Below are 22,390 nucleotides of genomic sequence, written 5' to 3' on the forward strand. Positions count from 1 at the left end.
CATTTTTTTCAGCTATTGCTACATACTCTTACTGAAAAAGACAAGCACAGTTGATTAATTATTGCATGTTCATTGGCATTTTTTGATTTTAAAGAAGGCAATTGTAGGAATACTTGTTCTTTAGAATTCGGCTTTGTGAAAAATCACACTGTTAACTATAAGGACTACAGAAAAAACATTCCTCTTGCATTTCCATATCTTCCGTTCAGATCCCCGTTTTAAGAATACTTTAATTAAAAGAAAAAAAAATGTAATGTCTAAATGCAAATTGTGTCCCCACAGATCCATTTGGCCCCACGACATCTTTGGCAGTTCGGAAGATGACCCAATCCAAACACTGCTGCACATATATTTCCGTCATCAGACACTTGGTCAGACTGGGAGCTTTGCAGTAGTGGGCTCCAACCAGGATATGTCTGAGGCCAGCTCAAAGCTGATGGAACTTAATCTAGAAATTCGAGAGTCTTTACGCATGGTGCAATCCTATCACCTTCTAGGGAAAATCAAACCAGGAGTCAGTCTTGTGAGCACTGGATTCTGAACAGCTGTCATTTAGAAGAGAACTGATACTGAAGATGCTTCTGACTATTATTGAGCACCTTTCATTTAAAACAAAAATAACAACAACAACAACAACAAAACCACAAAAAAGAAACTCCAGCAATCCTGACAAATGACCCACTTTCATCACAGCTGGAACTTAGTTCTTCAGAAGTAAAGAATCTGAAAATTGAAGTTAACATCTTACTTAACTGCTCTTTCTACACAGTAGCTGTGTGGCAGTAGTATTTTTTTTAATTAAATGTATGTATAAAACCTACATGAAAGGAAAAGGGCTTACATGTAATGCATACATATGCATTATTTTCTGTTGTAACAGAACTATACATGGTGTTTGCAGTAACAGCCTCTAAATGTTGAATCAATACTGCAGGTGGGATGAGGCTAAAATCAAGGCTGGTTTATTTTGGCTGAAGACCTGCAATGCTCCCTGGCTTTCAGCAGCAGTAGATATAATCATCAGCTGATACCTAATGAGACACTTTGCAGCATCATGAAGAGAGTGCGGTCGAATACGAGTAGGATGGCTTCTGACTGCAAAAACCATTGACTTCTCAGTGTTTTATTTTGGTGTCCATAACGAGGAAACGATGTGTGTGAGTTGGTATGTATGGCTATGTGACAGTTGTTTTTTGGAGGTATGGATGATTGTTAAATGAGGTCTCAGAGCATGCTTGTAAGAGCTGCAAGATTATTTTTGAAGAAATTTTATTTTATTAGATCTAATCCTCATAGCGTGTAAATGTTAGGACATTTAATAATATTTTAAACTGGGATTTCCCAGTGTTTCTAAAAGAAATAATATATCTGTTAACTTTATTGGAATGCTGCTCAGTTCTCTGATCAGTGCTTATGTTACAAATATTGATAACAACTAACCAAAAAGTAGCTGCCTGCAGAGACTTTAAAATGTATATTAAAGATATATGCTGCCCATCAGCAATTCTCATTAGAAGTTAACTTATTTTATTCTGTAAATATTCTAGAAACTGTATAGTGCAAAACCAGTATTTTTCTTGTAAATTTGTGCAATGCACTGTTAAGACATTAGGTGTATAAAGCTGAGGGGAAGGGGAGTTCTCACTATTGGTAGTCACGTGCATGACTTGCAGTCTGAGTAGCCTGCAGGGTTCAAACAGAAAGTCTGAATGCACATATGTGGCTCAACTTAAGCCTAAGGAATTGGGACTATACAGACAAAAGGATTGCCTCCCAAACCATGCAAACAGGCAATATTCTTCTAGTTCAGTGTCAAAGTCTGTAGCATAAAACAAACTGGATTCTGTTGAAACCAACAGCATTTTGTAAAAAAAATAAAAATAAAAATAAAAAAATAAAAAAAAATGAAAAAGAAGAAGAAAAAAAAGAATGTAGTCCCACGATTCCTGTGATTTGAAAGGAACGCCCAGTATTTTTATATACATCTCTTACCCACTGTGATTTTTTTTAATGGGCTCTAATTCTAGAGTTTAGAATGTAGAACTGAAATTCTTAGCTCTGCCTTTCTGGGGGAATTTGACCCCACTAGAAATGTAATTAATTGTACTGAAGCGCATTACCTGAAGGCACTGTGCACACTGTTGGGCTGCTGACAGTAGTTACGTTATCCTAACAAGCTCTGTAACCGGTCAAGGCACATCCATAATCACTGTATTTTTTTCCTGATAAAATTGAATTATTTTGGTGGTTTTGTGGTACCGTAGCTGGTGTTCTTAATTATTTAATAAGTATTTACAGGGGGATAAGTAGTTACATTTAGTGGCGCATTACACTTTTATTTACATCATCTTTTACCAGGTTTTTTTTTTTTGTAAAAATAAAAGATATTGTATCTGTCATCTTGTGTAGTTTTACAAGCCAGAAGTTCATATATTTTTAGGAGCATTTAAGTACTTAAGCTAAATGCTGACTACAGAAGAATGGGAACCCCATATTCCTGTTTTTTTCCTCATGTCTAGTTCATGCATTTTCCCAGGCATCTTCTGATAACGTAAAGAGAATTTGTAAGACTCCTCAAAACTGAACTTCTGCATATAGTTATTCAGTTACACATCTTCCTTGCTTTACAATGGCTGCTGGAAATTGGTACCTACCCTACCGAGCATAAATCATAGTTCCTCAATGATTGGGTATTTCTTCTTACTGCACACTTCCCTTTCACTGTGCTTTAAGAACCACCTCCAGACCTTCGCTGTGCCACCTGTTCTCTCTTACAAAGTCCCATCCTTCGCTCCTGGCTGCTCACAGCCCCTTCTCCAAGAGGCCATCGGGCCATGCCAAGCGCTGCTCTTTTTGCTGGTTGCCACTTCCCAAATGACTCATTCTCACCCAGTGCCAGCAGCATGCTAAACACAGCCGTACTGAAGGCTGTCTGAAACCTGGCACAACGTCTGACATCTTTTAAGATGCACTGAGTGCAGTATTATCAGAGCTAACATCTGCAAAAAGCACCTTTTCATGGGAAAGCTGTGCAGCGCACGCTCAAGATATCTTTGAAGAGCTGACAAGTCTGCTCCTTTCTGCTTTGCATAATCACAGAGGTCACCATCAGCTTCCCTTCTTTCCGCTGAATTGAGGAACTAGGGACCACCACAGCATGTGCTGTCAAAGACATGACAGAGCAGTAAAGTGGGAAAGGATGCAGAACTGTACATCAATAAAAGCAGTGAATATATTTATGTTAGAGGAGTGACACTCACAGCTACTGCTGCACTAGGAATGAGCACAGCACAAAGGCAAGCTTGTTTAACACCATTAACAGCACTGCCTGCTGCATTCCCCTTTCTCCACACCCCAGGACCTCGCAGCAGCAGGTAGGGCCAGCCTGCCCCTCTTTCACCACTGAGGGAGTTTTCCTGAAGATCAGCTGGGCTCTCAGTACCAGCTGTGTGCTTTCCAAGACAGCTGGGGGTATCACAGTTCCCAGGTGTATTGCATTTCCATTCTGGCTATTGCTGGTAACTCCACAGCAAGTAGTCCTCAAAGCCATGCTTGGGAGGAGAGCTGTATGCATAGGAAGAGCTGAATGCTATTTCTGTTAGCTGCCCTAACACTTGATATGGCACAGAACTTGTGTTGCTGTGGGGAAAAAATAAAAAAAATAAAAAAATCAGTAGCACTCTGCTCTGATTTTTTTCCTAGATTGATTCCTAGAACACACCATGCTTTTATAGTAATTAGTGAAGCATGCATAAATGAAGTTACTGAGCAATTAATTGCTGGTGATACATTGTACTCTTACTGCAAAAGATTTAAGTTACAGAACTACAGAAATACTCCAGTAAGTTCAAGGGACACAATGCAGGAACTGACAGCAGGATGAGCTATGTCTGTTCTAGAGGAGCTGTAGCATTAACACTGTCCCCCAACAGGCATTCACTACTGGTAAGGACAGCAGTTGCCTCCTCACCATACCACAGCCTCTATGACAGCAGCACACAGACAGACTGCTCCCCTTCAGTCACTCCTGCTGGTGGAGTAAAATCAATTCTTCTCTAGAGAAAGCCACCTTAGAGTTCTCCACAAGACCCAGTTAAGTGTAGTGCTTAATTTCAAAGGTAACAGCTTTATTGGCATTCTCAGGAAAGTACATTTCTCCATTGTTTACCCAACTCCTTAGCTATGAGGTAGACTGTAGTGGGACACAGGTTTCCCTGAGTTGTCTGTGCAGGTGGCACTGCTGTAGTGCACTGATGTGCATAGCACCACTGAAACATGCTCATCCCTATAGAGACCTCACCCTAACAGCAGAAATAATCTGAGTGCATCACCTCTAGCTGCAAACCCCATCCCAGATGTGCAGTGATCTGCTCCTTCCCTGATGAAGGCAGCAGACCCCAAGCACACACCACCGTGTGCGCATCTCTTTGTGCGGCACCTGCAGATTCAGAAGGAAGCTGGGCAGATGCAGGTCACCTGGAGCCTTTGAAGTGGCACTTTTCCCAATAGCCCAAAGTTTCTGTTCACCTGATGCGTGTAACATCAAAAACTCCCTCACCATCAGTCAGTGACAGCTGCCTCTGAAGACAAATTAAGACCACCCAAGCAGCACGTGGCCCCAGCTTACAACACCAGCTCAGCCAGGCCCAGGCAGCCATACTGGCAGCAGCCTGACTTCTACACAGTCATTCTCAGCCTCTTCCAGAGAGGAACAGCAGGGCAGGAGCCCTGCAACACCAATGTGCACAGTGACTGAGTACCGCCATGGCCCTCTTTGCGATGTGCTCCGCCACCCACAGTGGATGTCAGCCTGATGCCAAGAAGTTGAGCTTCGCATGCAGGATGAGTAACCAGCGTTCTTTCCTGTCTGAGACTCCACACAGCCTTGAGCTGGCAGCAGCCCAGACTGTCACTAATTTGCAAACCAGTATTTGCGGGCTCTTCCCTTACACAATTACCAAAATCTCAACACGCACCCCCAAATCGGGCACAGCCCCACCTGACCAGCAGAGGCTTCACCAAATCTTTACTCGCAGCTTTCCCAGCCACCCCCAACCCAACCAACTACAACAGAAAACAACCTGCCTAGCCTGCAGTTCCCTGGAAGAGCCCTAACCAAACAAAACCCCCCTCCTCAGATGATGTATTTGAAGCTGAAGGTGCTGTCGCAGGAGAGGCGCTTCCCCTTGCACCTCCCGCACAGGTCCTGGCGGTGCGGCCTCTTGGGGTCCACGTGGCGCAGCTTCACGGGGCAGGTGCAGCGCGTCTGCTTGCAGCTCTGCGGGGAGGCGGCGTCAGCGGGAGCGGAGGGGGGGAGTCGGAGCGGCCCGGGGGGACGGGGAACGGTGCTTACCTGGCAGGTGATGTCCTCCACGCGGTACGGGTTGTAGGACTTCTGGCAGGTGCGGCAGAACTGACGGAAATACACCTGCGGGGCGCGAGGCGGTCAGCGGGAGCGGGGGTGCGGCGAGGGCCGTGCGGGACGGGACGTACCTTGTTGGTGCCCTGCACGCACCAGACGTAGGCGCTCTCCCAGCGGATGTTGCAGTCCTTGCAGTGGTAGTAGCCGTACTTCTGCTCCAGGAACTGACGGAGACGGCCATTACCGAGGGCGACGCGCCGCCCGGCCCCCGCCCCAGGCCCCGCTCCTCACCTGGAAGCGCAGACGGGCCTTGCCCGGGGCCGCCTCCTGCTTTTCGGGCGCGGCGGGCGGCTCCTCCGCCCGCGGCTCTGCCCCCTCCCGGCTCCCCTCCGGCGCCGCGGCCCCGCGCTGTTCCAGCGGAGCGGCCTCGCGCTCGGGCGGTTTCTCCCAGCTGGCGCGCACCGCCTCCGCCTCGCGCCGCTCCTCCTCGACGGCCGCCGGGGCCGGCGGCTCCTCGGGCTCCCGGGGCGCCTCGGGCTCCCGCGGCGGCGGCTCGGGCTCCTCGGGGAAGGCGGTGAGCCGGCGGGACGCCACGGGCGAGTACACGGCGACGGTGCGCGGGAAGCGCACGGCTCGGGTGCTGATGGTGGCCGGGCTGCCCTGCTCCTGCTCCGGCTGCGGCTCCGGGGCCGCCTCGCGGGGTCGCGACGGGGCGGGGCCGGGCCGGCGCCTCAGCAGCGTGCGGGGCCCGAGGGAGCACTGCACCGAGGCGTCCTGCCGCGGGTTGACCTGCACGCCCACCTCCTTAGTGTTGGCCTTGCGGAGCCGCGGCGTCAGGTTGGGGTTCACCTGCGACAGGATGGCCTTCAGCTGCGCCCGCTGGTAGTTGTCGAAGTACTCGGCCGCGGCCGCCGCCGCCGCCTCCCCGTAGCCCGTGAAGTAGCCGGCCCGCGGCCGCCAGCCGCCCGCCCCGCCCTTGCCTTTGGGCGGCGGGTAGCGGTACGAGTAGGGCGGGTAGGCGGCGTACAGGTAGCTCTCCATCGCGTCCTCCGCCATGGCGCCCCGACGGCCGGCCGGGGGCGGCCTTAAATACCCCCAGGGCGGGGCCCGGCTCCCCACGCCCCGACGGCGCCTGCCTGGAGCCCGGCCGGGGGCCTCGGGCCGCCTGCGGGGCTCGGTGAGCTGTGAGGAGCGGTCCCCGCGCTGCCTCCGCGCGACGAGTGGGCCGCAACGCGGGTTTGGTTTGGGCTCGGCCGCGGGTAGCACGGTGCTTTACGACGGGAGCGTGGAGACACGCGTGCAAGATGACAGCCCCTCGGCCGCTCCAGATGCGCTCCTCCTTCCACGCTCGGGCGGACGGGAGCCTCATTGCACGGAGAGGAGCCGTCACTAGGTTGTGCGGCAGTGATACTTTCTCCTCTTTTATTATTATTTTTATTTATATATACTTTTGAGGAAATACACCAGTGATGGCAATAAACACACGTCACTTTGTACGACGGGAGCAGCTGGAACAGCAACAGAGTCCGAGTGAGCGCACCCAGCACAAGCATGGCTCACACCACACCGTCACCTCAACAACAGCACGTGGCCCTGGCTGCCACCCCAGCATCTGCCTACAGTGCTGTCTGTGCCGTCTCAGTTGGAGCAGCACCGAGCTCCTCAGTGGTCACCGTGCCATAGGAGGCATCGGGTACCTCCTCCTCCTTCAGCTTCCTGTAGGAGATGTCTGTGTCCTCCTCCTCGCCCAGCATCTCCTGCTTGGGGCCGTCTCTGCCGTACACCTTGTAGGCCAGCACAAAGAGCCCCGCTTCTGCTGCCTGGAAGAGCGCGTAGAGCAGGGGGAACATGTACATGCCACCCACCAGCTGCGGGGGGAAGGTGAGCTTGAGGATGGCGGTGCAGAGCTGAACGTTCTGGCAGCCTGTCTCCAGCGACACCGTTCTTCGGCAGTGCGGGGGCATTCTGAAGAGAGTGGCCAAACCATATCCCAGGGCGTACCCCGTCAGCGGCATCAGCACGGCGATGGCATAGACAGAGGCGGGGATGTGCGCCAGCAGGTCGGGCCCCAGCATGGTGCCAGTCAGGATGAAGAGGATCACCAGAGTCACTAAGAGGGACCACAGCGAGACCTGGCCACAGACAGCGAGAAACGGCACAGGGCTGTGAGTTTAACAGCATGAGAGCCCCCTCTGCCCTCACTTGGTGCATTCAGAACCTCTGCACTGCACCGATGGCCACTCCGGTGCCCGCTGCTGTGCCCTTACCTTGACCAGGAGGTCGGCAGCGCGGGGGTACCGGTAGCGGATGAGCACCCCCACGCCGATGGGGAGCAGCGTGCTGCCCAGCGTCAGGCTCACGGCTCCCAGGGGCAGCAGTCGCACCAGCGCCGTGTGGATCCAGGGCCGGCTGTACAGCCACAGGCACAGCGGCATCAGGAGCAGCGCCAGCAGCGTGGAGGAGACGGTCATGATGATGCTGCGGGGGAGCGAAAGGTACAGCGGATCGTATCGGGGCAGGAGCTGCCTAAACACACCCCCCTCTCCCGTCCTCCCCGGCCCGTGGTAGGATCGGGGTCCGGGGCCGAGCTGCACGCTGTTCCCGTCCCGTCCCAGCGCCCGGTGCCTACCTGAGGGTCATGTCGCCGTCGACGAGCACCGACATGAGGTTGGAGAGATTCCCCCCGGGGCAGCAGCCGCACAGCAGCACCGCCACGGCCGCCACCTCGTCCAGCGCGAAGATGAGGGCGAGTAGGAAGGCGACCAGCGGCATGGCCACGAACTGCCCCAGCAGCGCCAGCAGCACCCCCACGGGGCGCCGCAGCTGCCTCCCCAGCTGTCCCAGCTCCACGGCGCAGCCCAGCCCCAGCATGGTCACGCACAGCGCCAGCCCCACCAGCACGCTCAGCCCCTGGCTCAGCGGCCGCTCCCCCGGAGCTTCGGCGGCCCCCGGCGCCGCTCCGCCGTCGGGGCCGCCGCCCGCCGCCGGGGGCTGCTCCGAGCCGGCCATGGGCGCGCCGCGGGGCCGCGGGACCCTCGGGGGTGACGGGCGCCCGCAGCCCGCGCAGAGCTCCGCGCCGTCTGCCGCCGCTCTCGGGGGCGGTGTTCCGCCGCAGCCCCGACGGCCGCCAGCGCCGCCCCCGGCCCCGCCGCCCTCCTCCCGCGGGGGCAGGGCCCGCAACGGCTGGGGGGGGGCACCGAGCCGCTCGGGGGGCGGCGGCACCGCGCCGCGCTACGGACGCCCGGGCTGGGGGCACCCTCCGCAGATCTCCCGCTGGTGCGAGGGGAGGAGGGGGTGGGAGTTCGGGGCGCTGCTGGGTGCTGCGGGTGTCCCGGTGGGATTGGCAGGAGGCGCCCAGGGATGTTGCCAGGTTCAGGGTTGCTCCGTCCGCGCTCGTTTCCTTGCCGTTAACTGAAGGAGAGCACGGGATGCGTCATCGGCGCTGGACAGCCCGATGGGACCCAGCACTCTGCAGCTCATTCATTCGTATTTTGTGCTCCACGCTGCTGGCCAAGGAGAGCACAGGGCCAGGTTGACTTTCTTGGGCTGAATGTTCCAAACTGTAAGTGTTTCCGCTGTATGGGATGTGCTTCAAGCGTCACACTGCTGAATCTTTTTCTCTCCCTCATGCTGCCGGTGCTTGGCTTCAATTCCCTTATCGCACCGTCCTCGTGCTGCGGTGCCCCATGGTTTGCTGCTGCTGGAGGCATGCAGGCACAGTGCAGCAACTCAACCAGAAGGTGTGGGTGCTATCTGCCACTGTCACTGCCCAGGCTGGCTGTGGTGGTGGACAGATATTCTATGTCATAACGTATGCACATCCCTTGGGCAGCAGGAGGAGGCCACGATAACCCAGCTGTGGGCTCCCCCCCTCCTGGCAGCACCTTGGTATTGTCACATCAGGAGCAGTGCAAAAATGTTATGCTTGGCACTTAGTGTGGTGGTTATCATCTCTGCAGCTGGCCATGGGCTGGCATGGTGTGTCATTGTGAGGATGCAGGCTGCAGCCCGACCCGTGCACGGGGCACTGCAGTGTGCCTCAGTCTGTGCTGATTGCTGCTGTGAGCGGGGCACACACTGCCTGCCCGCAGCACAGGAAGCGCCGCATCGACTGCTGGCGTGTTAAAGACATGGCAGATAAAAGCCGTCGTCTTTTATTCTCAACTTCTTCCTCGTTATTCCATCTGCTGAAAATCGGGTGAGCAGAAAGGTGGTGAGAGCAAGGAGCGGGAAAGAGAGCAGCTACTTGTGCACTGTTTGTAACCGCGGTGAATAGTGTTGTCTCACACTACTCACAGAGGGGGCTTGGTTTCTGCAGGGGAACGTGCGTGCTGTGAGCAGTGCTGACCGGTCTGTAAGGAATGACCCAGCCCTCCTCGCTGCTCGTTCAGCCACTGAGTTCTCAGCACAGCGCATGGAGCTGTTGTTGAAATGCTTTGCTCCTGTGAGAAGCACTGTGCCCTGCACCTGTCGGTGCTGAGCAGTCTGTAGAGCAGTGATGGGAGAGTGGAGGAGAGAAGAAAGGCCTCGGGGAGAGATCTCTGGGCCTTGAGAACAGCAAGACCTATGTGTTCATTGCTACTTATAACATGGATCCAGAGTGGTTTTTTCTTGTGGCTTTGGAGAGCTAGGAATCAAGATACGAATATGCGGTCTTGCTGGTGATTTTGATGGTTCTTTCACGGCTGTGCTGAAAAGGCCATGTTGGCTGGTTCTTGAGTAAGCAGGGCCTTCTCTGAGTGGGTGGCTCTTGTTGCCTCTTTCAAGAGGGAAGGTTGCACCCCCAGGACATTGGTCAGGACGTGCTGATGAATGGGCATTATTCCTACTCCAAACCAGTCATATTTCAGGCAAAAGCTGAGAGAACCAGATGTGTTGCTTCCCGCCCTCCTTCCTGGGAGCCACTGCAGAGGCATAGTGGCAGGATGATGGCAGCATCCCCTCATGTGCCACGGGGCCATTTGCAGCAGCCAGCAGCATTTGTCCTTGCCCACGTGTCCCAGTCACTGCAGCCTCTTCTGCTGTGGGACTTCCCTTCTTTTGGTTTGTCTTGCACTGGTGTCTTGGAGCTGCCTGGCCTCACAACCTGTTTCTTGGGTTTCTGGGTGCAGCACCCATGCTGCTTCCTTGTGCAGATGAGATCCCATGGAAGCGTTTCTCCTCTTTGACCTCCCCCATTCATTACAGTTCTGTTCTGTTCTCCCTCAGACTCTTATTTCAAATCATAGAACCATACACTGGTTTGGGTTGGAAGGGATGCTAACGCCCACCCACTTCCACCCCCATGCAACCAGCTCAGGCTGCCCAGGGCTCCATCCAACCCGGCTTTGAATGCCGCCTGGGATGAGGCACCCACAGCTCTCTGGGCAGCTGTACCAGTGCCTGAATCCTGCCCACACTCTATTTATTCCCTCCTTGGGAAGTGCTCTGACATTCGTAACCTCGGAGTGTTGTTATGAAGTTGAGGTGGTGCGGTAGGGAAGAATCTGGCCACGACCTGAATGCAGCAGCGTGAGTCTCACTGCTGTGCTGTCGATCTCCTTTGTGTCCCTGTTGCCTGCTGCATTTCCTCTGCGTGGCTGCGGGCAGCTCCTCCCTTTTAATCACAGACCTGCTGAGCAGTTCTGTGTTAGCAGTCCAGGGCAGAAATTACTGTTGAAATAAACCCCACTGTTGTACTTGGTGTGCCCCATGGTTATTTTTAAAGCACCTCAAGCCCATTAATCATCAAATGAAGTACTTCGGGGCTCAGGTCGCTGTGTTCCAATATTTCACCATTAGGACTGAGTGTCCTAACAATGTGTGATCCACCTTCCAAAGCTGAGAGGCAGATCCCTCTGCCAGCCATCCCATTACAGGCAGGCTCCTGGCCCGTGGGAGAAGGTCTAATCCTGCAAATGGATTGCTGATGGACATCTGCTGAGGCGGTCGTACCCCTGCAGCTGTAAATATTAATAGATAGATATTAATAGTGTGTGTTTGGAGGCTGCCTTAGTACATTTTTTGTTTGCAACTACGTGTTGCACGTTAGATACCTTTACCTGAGTTTAAATAGGAAATCATTCTGCCTCAGGCACTGCTGCCTTCTGTTGCTGTCTGAGATCTTTTTTTTTCGTGTGGGAGCACTATCAGCATCACGATGAAAGGCATAATAAAATAAATGACCGGATGACTAATGCACGTCTCAGTGCAGAGGAGCCGGAATTAGCTCTGTGCCCAGCCAGGCAGGGGCAGGGAACAACGGAGCTGGGGATGGCAGGGCTGGGGATGGTGGGGCTGCCTCTGAAGCTCACCCCTGAGCTCAGAGCCAGGCTGCAGGCACAGATCTGCCTTTGCGAGGCTCTGCTGGCAACCCAGGGTGAGCCCTAGGGCAGGGGGCTGAGGGGGTTGGAACACAAACGCGTTGTGCTGTAGGTGCTTATGCAGAGTGAGATGACTGCAGCGTGCTGATGATGGGATGTGCGCAAAGTGACAAATGGTGGTGGGCTGGGAGGTGCTGTTCCTGGCCCTGACCCAGCTGGGTTAGAGGCTTCTGTTTCCCATTGAGGCTTGAAGCCCCACTTCATTTCCTATGCGGGAACCAAACCCACTTAGGGACATAAATCATACGAGGTGAAGCGCATAAATGTCGTCTTGTGCCTGTAAAATATGGGCTGTGGTTTGGTTTTGTTTTTTTAAAGCCAGGTCAGAGTAAATGACACTGAGACTGCATCGTCCTACAGAACAGTTTGAATGTCAAAAAATACAGGAGTGAATTTAAAGACTCCTGCAGCACTGTTTGCTACATGGAGTATTAATTTAATTGAGGAAAGACATCCTAAAGACGAATCCCAGCCCTCTGCTGCTGAAGCTTTCTTCAGATTGGAGATGAGCCCATGGGACAGGTCAACAGCAGCAGCACTGCTCTGCCTCAGATGGCACAGAGCCCTCTACACTCCTCTGTCATTGGCACTGCTGCTCCTACGGCAAAGCTGCATAAACATGGAATAAAAATGGTCCTTGTCCCACTGCCAGATTTTTACAGAATAATGAAAATGGATATCTGTGGCACTGATCAGCACATGAACAAAGCAAGGCCAGACCACAAGCCAGGTGTGCTGTTACCTAAATTAAATCTCCATTGATTTACAAAGAAGTCTCAGGAGAATGGGAAGAAATAAATCTCACACACAATGGGAAGCTCTTAACACTCCTACTAGAGAGTGTTGAACACTGACCTGATGAAAAAGAGCCCTGACACACAGTGCATGTGCTCTTCTAAAACCTTGGTGAGATGAGACTTGTTTTAATAACCCAAACAATCTTCATGTTGATCCTGTGATCTTAGTGGGACTGCTGTGTCACTGTGGTCAGGGAAGTGCATTCTGGATGTTGTGCCCTGCTGATTCACCGGGAAGGTGATTTGGGTCAGCAAAGGCTTTTGTTTCTGTGTTGGGGTGCCAGGCAGGTATTGTGTAAGAAGCGTAGAGCAGTGTTCCATCCCTGGGGTTGCTGATTCCACTGCTGGCTGCAGGCAGGTGCTGCAGACAGACGCACAGCCCCCATCAGCAACTGTCCGGACAGGTGGGGTGCTTCGTTCACAGCCCAGAGTAAATCTGGGTTGCCAAAATCCTAAGGCCCAGAGAGTGGTGGTGGTGGTGAAAGGAGTTAAATCCAGCTGGCAACAGGTCGTGAGTGGTGTTCTTCAGGGGTCAGTATTGGGGCCAGTCTTGTTTAATGTCTTTACTGATGATCTGGGTGAGGGGATTGAGTGCATGCTCAATAAGTTTGTAGATGACACCGAAGTGGGAGGAAGTGAGGATCTGCCTGAGGGTAGGAAAGCCCTACAGAGTTATTTGTATAAGTTTTAGCAATACCAAGTGCCAGGTCTTGTGGGCAGTGTGCCCAAGTGGCCGAGGAGATCAGTGGCATCCTGGCTTGTATCAGGAACAGCGCAGCCAGCAGGAGCAGGGAGGTGATCGTCCCTCTGTATTCTGCACTGGTGAGGCCACATCTTGAGGACAGTTTTGGGCCCCTCAGCACAAGAAAGGCACTGAGGCCCCAGAATGTGTCCAGGGAAGGACAAGGAAGCTGTGAAGGGTCTGGAGCAGAAGTCTTATGGGGAGCAACTGAGGGAACTGGGATTGTTCAGTCTGGAACAGGCTCAGAGGCGACTTGAGCTCTCTAGAATGACCTGAAACAAGGTTGTAGTGAGACGGGAGAAGAATTTATTCTCCAAAAATGTGGAATGGGCTGCCTAGGGAGGTGGTGGGGTCACTATCACTGGAGGTGTTCAGGGAACATGCAGATGTGGCACTGAGAGACATGGTCAGTGGGCATGAGGTGGTGGGTTGGCAGTTGGACTAAATATTCTTAGTATTCTTCTCCAACCTTAATGATTAAGGATAAAAGGTGAAGTGCAGGAAAGGGACCCTGAATGATACTTTTTCTGTTTTGAATGGAGTCATAGTGCTGTGTGGGAGAGGCGATTCTCATGCCAAGTGCGGCAGGAGAGAAAACAGGAGGTCAAAATTAGGAAATTGAACAGTGCTTGTCGGAGTGACAAAGGCATCAGAGCCAGACAGTACAATGGAAGGGCTGAAGGCAGAGTGGAGGGGTCCATAAATGTGATCTCTCTGTTGTTTTGATTTTATCACGAGATTATGGATAGACCAATTTCAGTGATTCACATCAGTAATTAATATTATTTAATTATCTTCATAATGAGAAAGATGCAGGAAGTGGGAACACACTGGTAAAGAAGACATTCTGGTAATGAAAAGCTTGGTGGAGGGGAACAGCACCGAAATGTGGGATGGGAGTGCTTGCAGTGTGCTGAGACATGGGCAGTGCCTCCCACAAAGACTATGGGGTCTAAGCCCAACAATGAGCATTGCTTTTTATAAGTTAGTTCTGCAGTGGAGGCATTCAGCCCAGCTCCTGATCAGGAGAACTGAGCCAGGCCTGGGTGCAGTGCAACACAGGTTCTGGTGTCCTGCAGTGTTTCTGTGCCTAGAGTGCAGCCTAGGCAATGCCGAGCATTGATCCAGGCCTGTGTAAATGGCAGCATAAATACAGGAACCAAATCTTTGCTAAGATTTTCACCAATCCACTCCCACAAAAAAAAAAAAAAGAAAAAAAAAAGAAAAAAAAATTCTATCAACTCTGACATTTACAATAGACATTATCTGCTCTGTGACATTTGGTTTTATAAACAGATGTTGACCAGATTTCCATTTGTAGCTCACCTCGCTGCCACAGATGAGAGGATGCCTACAGCTGACCCTTGTCTCTAAATAGCAGAGTGCCCACCCCCCCCTCCCAGCCACAGGGTGCTGACAAAGAGCTGAGCCGCCAGGAAAATACATCAACATCACCAGCAGCGTGTGGCAGAGCAGGGAACCAGAGGAAGGTCTCGTGCAGCCCAGTGTTATTAGTGATTCTTTGATCCTGAAGCCAGGTGACAGCAGTGACACAACACTGCAGCCACTGATATCCAGGCACTGCTTGAAATGGAATCAGGGCAAAGGTTTCCTAATTCCTTTGTATTCAAGTCAGCTAAAGCAGCATTAGCAGCGTTTGTGTCTGTATCAGTCCGGGGGTGGATGAACATAAATGACTGCTGGGCTCCACATCAGTGTGTAAGAGCAGAGATACATGGAAAACTCAGAGGCTAAGGCAGGGGCAGAGGGTTTGCCCAATGTTCCCCAACTCCTTCATCCCTCATGAGGCTCTAAATGGCAGCACCTGCTTCAATGAAACTGCATTTCTCAAGGAGGAGCATCAGGAAGATGTGTCATGAGCAGCACCTGTTTTGCCCAGCTTCATTCTGATAAAGAGAGCTCTTCTCACATAGCAGGTTGTGTGGAGGGGTGGTGTATCTAGCTCTGAATTGGAAGTTCTCCATTAGAGCTTAGTTTGTTGCTTTCTCCTATCAGCATTCTGGCTGCTACTGGAGCATGCTGTGAGCAGAAGCTGTATTAAGCTAGGGTTAAAAGAGAGAGGTGAGTAAAGTTCTGTTAGGTAATGAATTTTTTGTAGTTGAATGTATGGGTTGGTCTGGTGATACTAACTGAAAGGAAACAAAACACCTGGGAGATGTACTTTGAGGAAAGTATCATAGAATCACTTGAGGCAGAAGGGGCCTTCAAAGCCTTTCTAGTTCAACTGGCCTGCAATGATTAAGGATGCCTACAGTTCAGTCTGACCTTCAGTGTAGGGTTACTACGGCTCTTAGTTTAGCCTGGAAGCCTGCCTGTGGCTTGGGAGCCTGCCTGGGGAAGAGTGATACAGAACTTTAATCTGTAGAGACCTTGTAATTAACTGATTGCAACAGAAGTTGAGGGTGCTGAAAACCCCTTTTGCGGGTAGGGAGTCACTTCTATTACCTGTGCTTTTAATTCTGCTGAAGAGCTGTAAGTAAGTGTAACCATCACAGCTGTGCTTTGTTCTGCAGTACACAGTGCAGTCATAGTGCGGCTGTTGTGCAATGTGAAGGCAGCGATGTGTGGAATGACTGAGTGAGACACTGGGACTGGGGATCCCATTGTAAAATGAGTAGTTCTAGGGAACGTGAGCCTGAGGGAACGTTGGCTCCTTTCCGTTCCTGAACTGCAAACCAGGGATTAACACAAGGCTTCAGGAGGGAAAGGTTTCTTCACTGTGCTGAAGTTCTGTGTGAAGCAGTGCCCACATCCCAGCCTCACCTTCTTGGCCCAAAGCTGTGGTCAGACTGCCTGCAGGTGTCAGCCTTGTGCTAGAGGACGGCCAGTGCTCATGAGTAATTTTATGAGTTTTTCTGTCTTGTTTGTTTCTCACTTAAAGCAATCTAACTTCACACTTTTAATTTAATAGGCTTAAAAACCAAAACCAAAACAAACAACAAACTTCTGCTCTTACAGATCAAGAGGCAGAACTAAAAACAAATTGCTGTTGTATTTAATGAAGTTTGCTGTGATTTCTCTTTCTCAGAAATACTTGTAGTAGAAGTTTCAAATGATCACAATGGAGTGCTCTGCAGTCACTAACAGACAGCAGCAGCGTAAGCCTTCTGCCCCACTCACATTTACTTCCCTTCCCCAGCCCAGCTTAAGGTGGGTAGTGCGCTGTCCTGTAGAACCTGCCCCAATGCTTCTGACCACTGACACAAAATGCTCATGCCTTTCTGCAGTGTGAGAGAACTGTGGAGGAAAAAATATTCTCTTCCCTTTGAAATCATGAAGTGCTGAGGGATGTAAGTTAGTGGGCATAGAGTATTGGGTTGGCCTTTGGACTAGGTGATCTTAGTGGTCTTTTCCAACCTCAATGTTTGTATTATTCTAAGTGCTGGCAGTATCGTGATGCTCAGTGTAAGTTTAATACAGAAGAGTTTATTATAGAAACCTACTAGGAGAGATGTGGAAAAGGCAACTGAATTGCCTATGATTTTGATGCTGCCCTAGGTTTTCCTGAAGAAGCATGAAGCAAACCATGTTTGATTACTGAACCAAAAGGCAAAGAGAAGGAGCAGCTCACATCCAAGTGGCAGGAGGAATGAAGTCAGCTCTGCTTTAGAAGGTAAGCTGCCTCGGGGAAAACATTCTGATCTGGATGTTTAATTACAAACCAGGGGGACTATGCTGGAATACATGGTGAGTCTCATTGGTTGAATTTTGTTGTACAAATCACACTAGGTCTGTTTACCATGTAGAAATAAGCCCAGCTTAAATATTCTAATGCTGACATGATGAAAGGATGGCATTTGTGTTATGGAAACAGGCTTACTGAATCTGACAGCTGTGTTTTTGCTGTGGATTTGTATGTGGCACCTCCACGAGAACACTGTAAAGGCCTGTGAAGAGCCTGAACATTGGTTACTGCAGACATCTTGCTCAAAGGGCCATGGATTTCACAGCTATGAAGTTGAATGATTTCCAGCTACTGCAATCAACCATCTTTAATACAACGGCAGTATTAATGATTCAAGGTGTGGAAGAGCATGCTGGCTATTGCTTATGTTGTGTTGTAGCAAAATGCACGTTACCAAATTTAAAGCAAACTTGTTGCTGCTGTGTGAACCAAAGCTGCAAAGAACAGAAGATACAGTACAAGCATGCAGTATTGCTTGGGAGAAGATAACAGAAAGCAATGGGTTGGGAGAGTTGTTGGCCTGTACTGTTCTTAATGCATATATCCAGTTTCTTGTCCACGTATTAACAGTTATAACATAAAGGCATTTGTGTTTGAACTAGGTAAATCTTAACAGCTGAACAGAGGCTTACTGGATACACTTTCAGGTTGCTCAATTTTCTACATAAATTCCCAAATTTTTGTAATAAGAATTTTATTTCTTTTGTTGAAGTGAGCATGAATCCTGTGAAGATAAAAGGCAGATTCTGCACTTAAAGACTTACATAAATCACTGGGATTCTGAAAATTCAGAATACAGCTTTTCATGTAATCTATTTAGGCTTTAGTAAAACCTTTGACTCTGTCCCTGCAGTACTCTCCTAGAGAAGCTGGCAGCCCATTCCTTGGATGTGTGCACTCTTTATTGGCTAAAAAATTGTCTGGATGGCTGGATCCAGAGGGTGATGATAAATCAAATCCAGCTGGCAAATGGTCATGAGTGATGTTCCTCAGGGGTCAGTATTGGGACTGGTCTTGTTTAATGTCTTTACTGATGATCTGGGTGAGGGGACTGAGTGCACCCTCAGTTCCCAGATGACACCAAGTTGGGAGGAAGTGAGGAGCTGCCAGAGGGTAGGAAGGCTCTATAGAGGTATCTGGATAAGCTGGATTGATGGGCTGAGGCCAATTGTATGAGCTTCAGTAAGACCAAGTGCTGATTCCCACCCTTAGGTAGCAACAAGAGTTGCTCAGAGGAAAACCGTCTGGTGGTGTTAGCTGACAGCTGGCTGAATGTGATCCAGCAGTGTGCCCAGGTGCCCATCCTGACTTGTATCAGAAATAATGCAGCCAGTGGGAGCAGGGAGGTGACAGTTCTGTTGTACTCAGCACTGGTGAGGCAACATCTTGAGTACTGTTCAGTTTTGGGCCCCTCAGCGCAAGAAAGGCATTGAGGCCCTGGAGTGTGTCCAGAGAAGGGCAAGGAAGCTGTGAGGGGTCTGGGGCACAAGTCTTATCAGGTGTGGCTGAGGGAGCTGGAGCTCGTTAGTTCGGAGGAGGCTTGGGAGACCTGAGTTCTGTACAGTGATGCAAAAGGATATTGTAGTGAGGTGGTAGATCAGCCTCTTCTCTGAGGTAACGGTGATAGAACGAGAAATGATAGCCTTAAGTTTGCAGCATGGGAAGTTCAGGTTGGATATTAAGAAATTTCTTGTCAGTAAGAGTGGTGAGGCTGGAATGGGCTGCCCAGGGAGGTGGTGGAGTCACCATCCCTGGAGGTCAAGAACTGCGCAGATGTCCTCCAATGCTGCATGGCTTAGTTGGCATGGGGTGATGGATAATCTCAGTGGTCTTTTCCAACCTTGAATGTTACTTGAATCACACACTGTACTTAGAGAGCAGAGGCCTCTGAGCACAGCAAAAGTACCTCAATTCACTGAGGAAATCACAGACCCAAATAACAGCACTGTACTCACTTCATGAACTACAGGGGCAGTAGCTGATCTTCAGGATTGAAGAAGTGAATATAGTTCTTGGAGGGGGGAAAAAAAAAAAACAACAAACAACCACCCCCCCCAAAAAAATCCAACAAAAACCTCTTAAAAAACAAAAAAAAAAAAAAAAAAAAAAACCCACCCTATAAATACATGAAGACTTCATAAACAGTTTGCTATAAGAATAATGATGAAGGCAGTATTTTGTGGTAAGAATATTTTATATATTTTTTTACACTTTAACACTTACAAAAAAAACATTCAAACAAAAAAAAATTAAATAACTTTGGAAGCAGAATGAGTCTTTCTGCCTACATACATACAACAATTCCGAGCTGTTGGCACAAAAAGTAATCCACATTCATAAAACCCTTACTACTATATCAAACATAAGTTAAGTAAATCATAGGCACTAGTTTATCAAATCCATATTTCCACACTTCTGCAGTAAATCTCTAAACACAGAGCCCCATGATTTCCTGATATCAATAAACTGGTAATGCACGAAGGCTTTCTAGTAAACAGATGGTCTGTCTTTTCAGGAAGCTGTTTGTTGTATTTTGGGGGAGTAGAACAGCAGAGAAAGAATGCTTAAGAACTGAAGCTGAATTTGCCCAAGTAACAAATTACTTAAGGAAACTTACAAAACAGTTTGATGCATCCATGGTAAAACCCCAATACTGTCATCTAAACTGACTTTCAAAGTTTAAAAGTCAACTAAGGTGTTTAATAAAATCCACCAATTAAAAATAATCTTTTTTTTCAGTGAAGCAGCATTGCTTTTTAAAATGCTGACGTGTTAAAAATTCAGTCTTTGATGGGAACAGGTGCATTTGATCTCTTCTACTTAATAGCTACATGAGACACTTAATGACATCCGTTGTCTGTGCCAGTGACGCAAGACTAGCTTGTTTCAGCAGGTGACTTCTGCTGAAATCTTGTGAATTACAGTATTTTTGATACCAATTTCAAAGTCTCAGCACAGATATTGGTCTGGAGTGTGAACTCACTCATCAATCCATAGCTTGCCTACAGCTGCTTGAGTAATTAAGAGCAAATCAATCTCTGCTACTTTCTGTTTGGCTTCTTCCAACACAAGTAGTACTGCATGGCTTTTTATCCAGGAATACGCAGACGCTAGCCTAAAACTCAAGTGTGTGGATTTCAGGGTGGGTTACTCTCTTGGTGGGAGTCAAAATACACCAGCAGTTCCAAACTCAGGTACTTCAGGGGCTGAAGACTATCTACTGCCTGATCCAACTTTTAGTGTTTGTCAGTCATTGCACAAAGGATACCATTTACATTTCATTATTTCATTGACTGTACATCCAACATACTGAAAAAGCTTCAAACAAAATCCCTTCCGTTTAACTTGTCCCACCAAATATGACCTTAGTTACAAGAGTTTGTATGATGTCTTCTGAAACAGAAAATGATGGTTCAAATGCTAATTATATAAATGAGTTGTTTTGAGAAAAACGTGAGTGTTAGAATAAGTCAGAGCCACAGGAGAAATTTAAGAGCTTGTAAACAGACATAGCAGGTTTCATACTCTATTACCAGTAATGTAAGATACACATATGTAAGGCAAAGTACATATTTAAAACACACTTACTTACATGGGAAATATCTTCTGTAAAAATATTTACAATTTAAAATAAACCAATTTAAGAAATGGATGAAAGTAAAAAAATAGGATACAGAAAACTCCCTCATACCATGGAACATCACCTAAATGAATATCATTTGGCATCAAGAGTCAACTCATTACCTTAAAATTTGTATGTTACAAGTGCATAGTTGTGTTTCCTTCTCCTCTACTATCAGCATTTACAGTTGTGTTCCAGGCTGCAAAGCGTAGTGGTGTGGTATTAGAATGAATGAACATTACTACTTGCTTCTTCCTTTTTAAGGAAACCTGCTATAAAAATGTTTTCCCTAAATTGCGAGTAATGTGTTCAAAATGTGGCTACAACAGCAAAGGCCATCTTTCCTGAGCCAGGAACTTTAAGGTCAGAAAGATTGTACAACTGATGCTAAGCCCTTTTGGCAATCAAGCAATAAGAGCATGTAAAGCTGATAAATCAACACAGGAAAGATGCAATCTATACTATTGCATTTGTGTACGTCTGCTACATTCAAACCTTTAGCATTAATGAAAGCCATGGCTACTCATTACTGTTCTGCCTAATCTTCCAGAGTAGCTTCTGGTTCTTCCTGAAGGATGTATGTACCACTTTCCCTAATGAGAATCTCATTCAATTGTTAACAGCAATATTTCAGTAGCACTGTAGCAGTCTGCAATCAGAATATCAACGTAGTCTTGTTTCAATAGTACATATTTACCAACCTTTCTGTTGAATTAAAATAGGTTGAAGACGATGTTTTGGAAAATCTAAGTGATTGTTGTACTTGCTGTTTTTCAAGATGGGCATTTCTTTGGCATTTGTTAGGTTCTTGCCCAGACATCGGCCAGTGTCATAAATGCTCAAATTGACCCATTTTAGCAAGCAAGAAAAAAACCCACAAAACATAACTGAGAGCAATTTAATGTGAAAGTGATTGTATGATCACCAAACATCTGATGTTAGATGTCATTAAAGTGCTGCTTTATAATCTCTGCCAGCTTGTGCTAATTAGAGACAGAGAGGTCTGGAATTCATACAAATCCCAAAAGTCACATCCGAACAGTCTGTAGAATCAAGCTGTGTGTTAGCCTGGTGAGGAAGCATCCATGAGCACTGGAACTTTGCATTAAGCTCTGCAGTTCAATAGCAGCCATCTTTCCAACTCTCGTCTTTCATGTTGCTGTAGGTTTTGGGAGCAGGTAATGATCTAAAAGAAAAGGAGATATTTTTCAGTTTCATACATAACAGCTGAAGTCTCCATCTACAATACATAAGAGTTTAAACATTTTTAAAATAAAGTATACACTTCACTCATTTGCTTCTCTTCAGTACAGTTTTTTTAACATAAACTCCAAAGTATTTTTCAGTTTATGATCTTAGCAATTATCCCACCAGAAATCTGCCTAAAAACAATCAGAAAACATTTTTTACTGTACTCTGCAAGAACGCAAATTTAAAAATGAGCTTTTTTTTTTTTTTGTATAAGCAGAGAGATCCTTGTTTAGAGTACTTTCCTTACATCAGAATCTTGGAAGTTCATTGATACTTCACTATTGCACTGCATACAGTTACTGCATGCTGTACCTGCAGCATGTACAACAGCTGTGTAATAAATGAAGCACTTCTAAGGCCAGCTGGGATTTGGACAACTACACTTTGCTTCTCTTAAAAAGTTTCTGTAAAGAAACATCCTTGCTGTTTATAATATCATGTTTCATGCTGCTTATGGAGTACTAAACAGTCAGTACTGTGAGTCACTTCTTGTTCCCTGTCCGAAACTCACTCAAGCAGAACTGCTCTTTAAGACTGTTTCATCTTTC

At 48.5% G+C, this 22,390-nt stretch overlaps 4 protein-coding genes and 1 long non-coding RNA gene across 13 annotated transcripts in view; 2 read left to right on the plus strand and 3 right to left on the minus strand.

The window, feature by feature from the left end:
• FRYL (FRY like transcription coactivator) overlaps window positions 1-2,397 on the plus strand; it is a 155,214-nt gene extending 152,817 nt beyond the window's left edge. For all 7 annotated transcript variants that reach the window (XM_085223190.1, XM_085223189.1, XM_085223184.1 and 4 more), the window contains one exon: window positions 283-2,397. In XM_085223190.1, coding sequence (XP_085079316.1) covers window positions 283-541 — 259 coding nt within the window. In that variant the 3' untranslated portion in view covers window positions 542-2,397. The remainder of the gene's footprint in view (window positions 1-282) is intronic.
• Window positions 1,795-6,453, minus strand: ZAR1 (zygote arrest 1). 2 transcript variants are annotated; one of them, XM_085223209.1, is made up of 4 exons: window positions 5,654-6,453; window positions 5,494-5,586; window positions 5,354-5,428; window positions 1,795-5,278 (listed from the first exon to the last, which is right to left on the minus strand). In XM_085223209.1, the coding sequence occupies exons 1-4, from the start codon at window positions 6,416-6,418 to the stop codon at window positions 5,135-5,137; spliced, it is 1,077 nt and encodes a 358-aa protein (XP_085079335.1). In that variant the 5' UTR covers window positions 6,419-6,453; the 3' UTR covers window positions 1,795-5,134. The 2 variants fall into 2 exon arrangements, with proteins under 2 accessions (XP_085079335.1, XP_085079334.1); XM_085223208.1 differs by having other exon boundaries at window positions 1,795-5,428.
• Window positions 5,347-19,614, plus strand: LOC109367356 (uncharacterized). Its single transcript, XR_014883155.1, has 3 exons — window positions 5,347-5,936; window positions 16,783-16,897; window positions 17,099-19,614. It is a non-coding gene; the product is annotated as an uncharacterized LOC109367356 (long non-coding RNA).
• Window positions 6,783-8,511, minus strand: SLC10A4 (solute carrier family 10 member 4). Its single transcript, XM_003205828.5, has 3 exons — window positions 7,992-8,511; window positions 7,630-7,840; window positions 6,783-7,494 (listed from the first exon to the last, which is right to left on the minus strand). The coding sequence occupies exons 1-3, from the start codon at window positions 8,369-8,371 to the stop codon at window positions 6,979-6,981; spliced, it is 1,107 nt and encodes a 368-aa protein (XP_003205876.4). The 5' UTR covers window positions 8,372-8,511; the 3' UTR covers window positions 6,783-6,978.
• SLAIN2 (SLAIN family member 2) overlaps window positions 19,145-22,390 on the minus strand; it is a 33,540-nt gene continuing 30,294 nt past the window's right edge. For both annotated transcript variants that reach the window (XM_085223200.1, XM_085223199.1), the window contains one exon: window positions 19,145-21,777. In XM_085223200.1, the coding sequence (XP_085079326.1) occupies window positions 21,711-21,777 (67 nt within the window). In that variant the 3' untranslated portion in view covers window positions 19,145-21,710. The remainder of the gene's footprint in view (window positions 21,778-22,390) is intronic.

This window comes from Meleagris gallopavo, chromosome 4, assembly GCF_905368555.1.
Source record: "Meleagris gallopavo chromosome 4, MGAL_WU_HG_1.1, whole genome shotgun sequence".
Lineage (NCBI taxonomy): Eukaryota > Metazoa > Chordata > Aves > Galliformes > Phasianidae > Meleagris > Meleagris gallopavo.